General features: G+C 42.6%; 1 protein-coding gene across 3 annotated transcripts in view; it reads left to right on the forward strand.

The window, feature by feature from the left end:
- The window catches only part of Map3k20 (mitogen-activated protein kinase kinase kinase 20), a 166,962-nt gene extending 159,213 nt beyond the window's left edge, over positions 1-7,749 (forward strand). For 2 of the 3 annotated variants that reach the window (XM_047543294.1, XM_047543295.1), the window contains exons 19-20: positions 1,768-1,918; positions 5,469-7,749. In XM_047543294.1, the coding sequence (XP_047399250.1) occupies positions 1,768-1,918; positions 5,469-6,169 (852 nt within the window). In that variant the 3' untranslated portion in view covers positions 6,170-7,749. Of the gene's footprint in view, positions 1-1,767; positions 1,919-5,468 lie in introns of those variants that run through there. The other variant, XR_007107633.1, reaches the window with a different exon arrangement.
- Positions 7,750-8,033: the final 284 nt, after the last annotated feature.

An 8,033-nucleotide genomic window follows, 5' to 3' on the forward strand; every position in this document is an offset into this window, starting at 1 on the left:
AGGTGGATTGTGCAGTTATAATCAGAATCTGAGACACATAAAGATATTAGTATACAGTTGCCATCCATAGGACATGCACTTCCTTGAGGATTTATCAGGAACCAGGCACCATAAGAGGTGCTGGCTCCTGCTCTGTCTCACTAGCTTCATATAAGTACTGAAACATAGGTATCCTTGTCTGCATTTTTCAGATAGGGAAAGTGGCTCAGAGAAATGAAGGGAAGTCCTGAGTTTCGGGGTGCTCAGTGACAGAGCTGGTGGGGTCACATCAGCATCTACTCACCAAAAAATCATTTTCCCCTCTTGTTAACTTCCCAAAGTCTGCTTTAAATTGGGCTTTATAAACTGCTGCTTTGAGAAGGTTTCCTGAGCTATCAGGGTTTGATTCTTCCATAGTAGAAATCCAACTCTGGCCAGCTCACTCTGAGTCTGGACTGACGGCAGTAATGACCCTCACCTGCACAGGTTTCCAGGTATGCTGCCCCTGAGAAGTAACATTAGCTGTCAAAATGTGGCTTACAGGGCACAAAAACCAATCAAAGAAGGTTGGTTGATTTTGATGATCTTGTCCTCTAGACCATTCTGAAGCCTGTTAACAGGTTCTCACTACCCAGGAAAAAACTCTCTTCTTAGTAATTGGATGATTAGAGCAGCCAGATTTCACTCTGCGTGCTGTAGGTGTTTCTGCAGACACATCCCACCCATTCTTTGCTGCTTCTCCCTCTCTCTCCCCTTCCTCTTCCTCCTGCACCACCCTTTTTTAAAATATTTTTTTAGTTGTTGATAGACTTTATTTTTATTTATTTATATGCGGCGCCGACTCTATTAGAATAAGTCACTTGTGTCTGTGCTTTTCACCTCTGAGTTTAGTAACTGTATTGAATCTTGGAGACTTTGTTTCTGTGTTTTATTTTGGGGTGCTGAGGATCTAGCTTAGGGCCTCATGAGTGCTAGACAAGAGCTCTACCATTGAGCTAAATCCCCAGACCTTGAGACCCTTTAATATGCATGGATTTGTGATTCCTGGTGATGAGGGAGATTTCAGAACAGGAATGGGTCATGTCTTAGTCTGGTATCCTCTCCTTTTTATGATCCTAATTTCTTATTCTTGACCCCTCTCACTTTGCAACTGTTACCTTTTGCCCTCCCTATGGGAACTAGTTCCATCGAACTCCCCACATGCACCCAAATTCTCTGTGACCAAAGACAGTCTTGCAAAAAGGATGTCAAATGTTCATTTCTTCAACAAAATATGTTTTCAAAAAGGAATTATTTTTCATTTCTTATCAAACAGGTAAGCTGAGATTGGCCAAATGTTACACGCTATGAGAGAAGATAATTACAAATGTAACTACTACTAGAATCTACTAAGGAATTTTATAATTCATTAAGAAATACAGATGAAGCCCACTGGAAGAACATGGGCTTAGCATTTCCAAAGCCTTGGGTTCAATTCCCACACAGAAAGGAAGAGAGAGGGAGAGAGAGACAGACAGACAGACAGGAGGGAGGGAAGGAGAAGAAAGAAATAAATGATTTGCTATCCATCCACTAAGGAATAAAGTAATTAAATTTTTCTTTTAATAAAGTTAGCATATTTAGGCAAACTATTCAGAATATTTTACTTAAGGCATGATAGTGTTTTAAGGAGTAAAATTCAAGTGACAATAATAGTCCAGGTTTCTTTTCTTCCCATTTTTAAATGTGTGTATGTTTGGTCATGAGTTTCTTTATTTTTCCTTTTCTATTTTTTTTTTTTTTAATCAGAGTGATGTGAGAACTCCAAAAAGCACTAAACATGTCCATTCGATTCAGTGGGGTAGAACCAAGCCTCAGGATGAGGTGAAAGCTGTCCAGCTCTCTATCCACACGGTGCTCCCCAACACAGACGGCAATCCTGGCAGCAGGTCCGACTCAAGTAAGTTAATATGCTGGATTCCAGAAAGCTACAAAATTCTTGTGACAGAGGTTAGGTCCAGTCTGTGGAGAGACTCAGATTTCCGATATAATAATTCCTTCTTAGGCTTTTATAAAATTGGTTTTATAAACAGATTGTATGGAGAGTTACATTTATAGACATAAATGAGCATATTGTAATACATTTCAAAAAATTTGGATAACTATGATAAAAGATAAAAATTTATGCTTACATTACATTGGTAAATAAAAATGTGTTTGCAAAGTTAGTTTCCAAAAGTATGTCTAAGCCGGGCACAGTGGTGCACATCTGTAATCCCGCAGCTCAAGAGGCAGGGTCTCACTAAGTTGCTCAGGCTGGTTTTGAACATGTGATCCTCCTACCTCAGCCTCCCAAACTGCTGGGATTATGAGTGTGCACCACCACGCCCAGCCCAGATACTTAGATGTCCAGTAGCCAGTATGCCCAGAATCCTGGTCAATGCTCAGACCCACCAAGCAATTCTCTGACAGCATGCCGAGCCTGTCCACCTTTGTCAACACAGTTGATTTGGTTATATTCTTTTGTATTCTCATAATCATGAGTCCATTCTGACCACCATGATTGGGCTTGAGTTTTTATCCAGCCTTCTCGTCTACAAGCACACTGGGAAACATCTTTTAGGACATGCTATTTCTACAAATGACCATTCTACACAACAGATGCTGATTCCCACCAGCTTCCCTCTTCAGAGGCACTCTGTTTCTAAGTTATTCTATTTGTTAATTCAACGAGTCCTGCCTGGCACGCCCACTATCATACCTTCAAGGACTTCTTTCTATAATCACTAATGTTTATAGGGCATGTGTTACTTCTACAGGGCTTCAGAGCTTTGATCCCTACCCACCCCTGTGAAACCAGGGCAGGGGGCCTTCTTTCTGCATTTATGCTGTATTTTTCTCGTCCACTAAAAGCTGGTTTTCTGTTTCCCTACACAGAGGACACAAAATGTCTGCCAACAGCTTTGAAGTTTTACATAGTTCAAAGTCACCAAATAGATACTTTATCAGCCCTGATTCCATATCCCTGGGGAATCTTATGGCAGCTCTAGATTATGGGAGCTATTTTTTTTTCTCCAAGCATCCTCCATGGACCAGTGAACTGTATGATCAGAATGAGGTGGTGGTGGGTGGCAGAGTCACAGCAACATGCTGTGACTGGGGATGGAGGCTGGCAGGTACCCTTCTCAGAACAGTCAGTGGTCAGACACCCAATGTGTCCTTTATTTCTCTTAAACATAAATCTTTTAAGAGACAGCAAATTGTTCTTTCTCTTGGGATGTATGCAGGAATAGTCAGTGAGTTCCATTCTAGCTTCACTGGAGTTGCTCCAAGTAAATTTCTTCCCTCTGAATATCAGCTGGAGAGTTTGCACCTCTGGTTTCCCTTTGACTTGCTCTAGTTTGGGCCAGTTCACTTCCCTTCCATCCTCTTGGTATTCCTTTTTGTCCCTTTATCCAACACAAATGTGAAGCTCCAGAGGATACCACCCAATCATCTAAGAACTCTTTCAACTGCAAGTAGCATGAAACCTAGTTTTCACTGGTCTCCTCCGAGGGTGGTGAAAGTGTGGTCCCAAGACCAACAGCATCCAGATCACCCCTGTGAACTTGTTAGAAGTGCAAATTCTAGGGCCCGGCCTCAAATCTACTAATTCAGAAATTCTGGGGATAGAACCAGCAATCTACATTTTTAAGAAGCCCTCCAGGTGATTCAGAGGTATTCTGAAGTCCCCCAGCCACTGATTTAAATTATAGTAAAATGTGTTGTCTTCCTTAAGACGTCTAGAGGTGGTGCAGGCTCCAGCTGCAGTGAAGTGAACCAGCTCAGTGATGTTGAGGTCCTTGAGGTTGGGGAACCCTTTTTCCTTCATTCCACTCTACCATACTCACCCTGCTGGCTTTACCCTCCGTCTAGACCCTCTTGTGTTTATAGTCACCATGTAAAGATATGACAGAGCCCAGAGGAAATGAAGGGTGAGGTCCCTGCTCCTGTTCTCACATTAAGGAACCGTGAGAGCTTTCCTAGAAGCCCCTGACAAACTACCCCTCCCCAATTCTGCTTTGGCCAGAGTCAAGCTTGTCCATTCCTACCATCAGTGTGACTGGCCTAGACTAACAAAAGTCTGAACCTTGAGCCAGAGGTGGCTTCTGGATCTGGAGACCAAACAAAATCAGGGCTCTGTGGGAAGCTAAACTTTCAAAGAAGTCAAGGTGAGGGAAAGATGGCATTGTGACACTGTGTGATTGTGTTTGTGTGAAGTTTCTAGAGAAGTCAAAGCCATAGAAACAAAGTTTAGAGGTAGATGCCAAGGGGTGGGAGGAGGTAGGAGGGGAAGGAGGAAATAGTGTTTGGTGGGTACAGAGTTTCCATGTTGCAAGAAGAAACCATTTAGAGATCTGTTGTGCAACAATGTGAATACACTCATCATTTCTGAACTGTACACTTAAAAATGTATGCGTTTTGTTGTGGTGAAACACAGGTACACAACAAAAGAAGGCACTGAGGTTGATTGAAGCCTGTGAGGATTTCCTGTGCACAGGCCACCAGTGTCAGCAGAAGTCCCTCACCCCCAGGGTGCTGATTGTCTGTGCCCAGGCAGAGAGGGAGGCCACTTGCTGGCAGAGAGAAGTGAGCATGTGCTGCTCCCCTCTAGAGAGTTCCATCAGCATGAGCAGAACAAGAGAAGGGGGAGAAGTATAGCAGGGAGCACCACCTGGAGCTCTGACCTGTGGGCAGCACAGTTCAGGCCCGGGGAAGGCAGGAGAGACCCCAGTGTAAGGAACTTGCTTGGTCACTGAAGTACAGCTTACTAAGTGTCCTTGCTAATTAAGCTTTTTCCTACCCTAACTTCTTTCCACCTGCCATGAAGCTTCATTTCTTATACTGAAAGCTCTCCTCCTTGCTGACCTGCAGGCCGCTCTCTTCTGGAGATGCACTGTCTTCCTTCCCAACACTTCAGTCGTCTGCACCTTTGAACTTTACTGCTTTTATCTGCTTTTGGGTCCTTGAGGGTTTAAAAGCACTGGGTTGGCAAAAAGCCTTTAGTTTATAGAACATGCCCCTGACACCCAAATACAAACAGCAATTTCTAGAAGTGAAAACACAACTCCGTAGGAAGAAGATGGGTCTGACATGCAGAAGGAGCTGGGGTTATTCAATGAGTGAACTTGGGCACGTTACCTGACACTTCAAACTTCCTCATTTATGGAACAAGATTATTAGTAATTTTTTTTTTTAGATTACTAGTATTTACCTGAGAAACTTTTGAAAGGATTGAACTATGCCAAGTGTGTGACATGTGACCTATACTCAGTGCCAATGTCCTTATTCAGGAAAAAAAAAAAAAAAGTACTAATAAAGGAAATGTCCTTGTGCCTCAACTAGAATTTCTATGAATGGTAAAACTTAGAGTGTCCCAAACAGCCTTGTGTTTCTCTGAGACAGGCTTGTGAATTAAGCATGCCGCTTTAGGGTGACTTGGAGGATGCTCATTTCCATTTCTCCTGCAGGTGCTGACTGCCAGTGGTTAGACACGCTGAGGATGCGGCAGATTGCATCCAACACTTCTCTGCAGCGTTCCCAGAGCAATCCTATTCTGGGGTCATCGTTCTTCCCATACTTTGACAACCAAGATTCCTATGCTGCTGCTGTAAGACGGACCCAGGGGCCCATTAAGTATCAACAGATCACTCCTATCAACCAGTCCAGAAGCTCCTCCCCAACTCAGTATGGACTGACCAAAAACTTCTCCTCTCTGCATCTCAACTCCAGGGACAGTGGCTTCTCCAGTCTCAACACTGACAGCTCTTTAGAGAGGGGCCGCTACTCAGACAGAAACAGGAACAAATATGACCGTGGTAGTTTATCACTCAATTCTTCCCCTAGAGGAAGATACGGTGGGAAAAGTCAACATTCCACTCCTTCAAGAGAAAGATATTCTGGAAAATTCTATGGGTTGTCCCAGTCAGCACTTAGTACTCACCAGTCACCTGACTTCAAGAGAAGCCCAAATGACCGCCATGTACCCAGGACCATCCCAGGGATGCCTTTGCACCCTGAGACTGACTCCAAAGCCAGTGAAGAGGAAAGCAAAGTGAGTGAAGGAGGATGGACTAAAGTGGAATACCGGAAGAAGCCCCACAGGCCCTCTCCTGCCAAGACTAACAAAGAAAGGGCCAGAGGAAACTACCGTGGGCGGAGAAACTTTTGATGAACTGACCTAGGCGAGTTTTTCTGAACAAGTGTTTCTTTTTTTCATGCAGTGGATTTTCATAACAGGATGGCTTCAGATTCAATTACCAAACCCACAACCCTTCCACATTTTAGATTGGGAAATACCTTCTAATTGAAACTACAGCCAAACCAGGGCCAAAATTATGGATGTCGGTGACCTAGTAGTGGTAACTAGACTTGAAAATAACTATACATCTTTTCTCCCCTGAATGAATCTTGTTGGAGGAGGGGCTCTGCCATCTCTTTACCCTAAGCACTGACATTCTTGTTACTAGGACTGGGACCAGGGCGAGGAGGTGAGATCAACAAAAAAATCAGAGTTCTAGATAAAGACAGGAACAGTAATATTGAATTTTTCTTTCTGTCTAAGGCTCCAGGATGGCTCAGCAAGACACCATTACTGATCCTGTATTTATTTAAACTTTAGATTTTTTGTTCATCTTGAGTTTTTTATATGAGTTGCCCAAAGTGTGTGTCTCACTCATCTCACCCGCATCTCAACCCTGCTAGTTAGTATTTATTTGAGTAAAGTATTTGCATTTCTATCATGGTCACAAATGAACTGGTCTGATTTGTCCATTTTAGGTAATAAAAAGGGTTATTGAATTTAAGGTTGATTTCGATGCATGTCATTCACTCCGATTCCTCAGACACCAAAGACCTAAATTGCTTAGGAGGTTTGTAATTCTTTTCTGAAGCTCTCAGGGGTTCTTTCGAGTATTGTTTTCTACATTTTGCCAAAGACGTAAAAACAGCAGTCCATACAGTCTCTTGTGATGTCAGAAATCTAAAATCTAAAAGAAAACAGAGCACAGAAAAATAACATCACAAGTTAAAAATCAGAGAAATTTAAAATTACTAGCATCATTGTTAGAACAAGATGGTAAATACCAGCCCTGCTCTAAGTAGTGGGGGATAGAGAAGAAACTATTTGCAGTTCAAGACAGGAATTCAACTTAAATATGAAATTCTTCTTATTTTACAAATCAAAAAGTCAGGTGGCAACAAACACATCAAATAAACATTGCTTTCAGTATCTGGGATTCTGTTCAGCATTCACTAGCCCTGAACATCAAGTGTCCTCTGCCCTTCCTAGGATTCTCAATGCTCTGTTGAAATCTAGATGACACATGCGTAATTCCATGGGGGTGAGTTCTCGTTTAATAGAAACCTTGTCATCAAAGTACATGGGCAGGTCCTCAGAGGAGCCACCCTGCTCTAACACAGTACTTGGGACTTGCTGGGGAAAACTAGATTTGGTGGCATCAAAGTCAAGGTTATAGGAAATGACCTTCATTTACAAGGGAAGTTGCCCCAACCTAAACATTGATTCAACAACTTGCCTTTATCTAAGCCTCCTTTCTGCCTTCTCAGTTACGGGCAGAGCAAGGGGAGTGGTGAGATTCCCTGGCCCAGCACTCATTTTTGTCACGGGCAACCAACTTCTTCCAAAATTTCTAAGCCTTCTCCACTGGGATCCTTTCTCACAAAGCTTATTTCTATCAACCACAATCTTTTTTCAATTATTTTCCCCCTTTGTCCTTTGTTCATGTTAAATTTAAAGAAAAGCAGATTAATACAAAGTATGGCATCTTAATATCACACTGTTTCCAAATAAGCAATAAAATATTTTCTTCAATTAGAATTGTTGGATAAGTAGTCGAGCACAGTCTTGGCTCAGTCACTCTGAAAGAAGCAGAGTATGACTTTAATTACTAAACAAAATGTGCATCCTGGGGAACTGCTGATGACTGGTTTAAAAGGTGCTGTTCATTCAGATGATGGTGTGCTTGGTGCCCCTTGCCTCATCTTGCTTTCTGGAGCCAGGGCTTAGAGAATCC

The sequence above is a fragment of the Sciurus carolinensis genome, chromosome 3 (assembly GCF_902686445.1).
Source record: "Sciurus carolinensis chromosome 3, mSciCar1.2, whole genome shotgun sequence".
NCBI classification, from domain to species: Eukaryota; Metazoa; Chordata; class Mammalia; order Rodentia; family Sciuridae; genus Sciurus; species Sciurus carolinensis.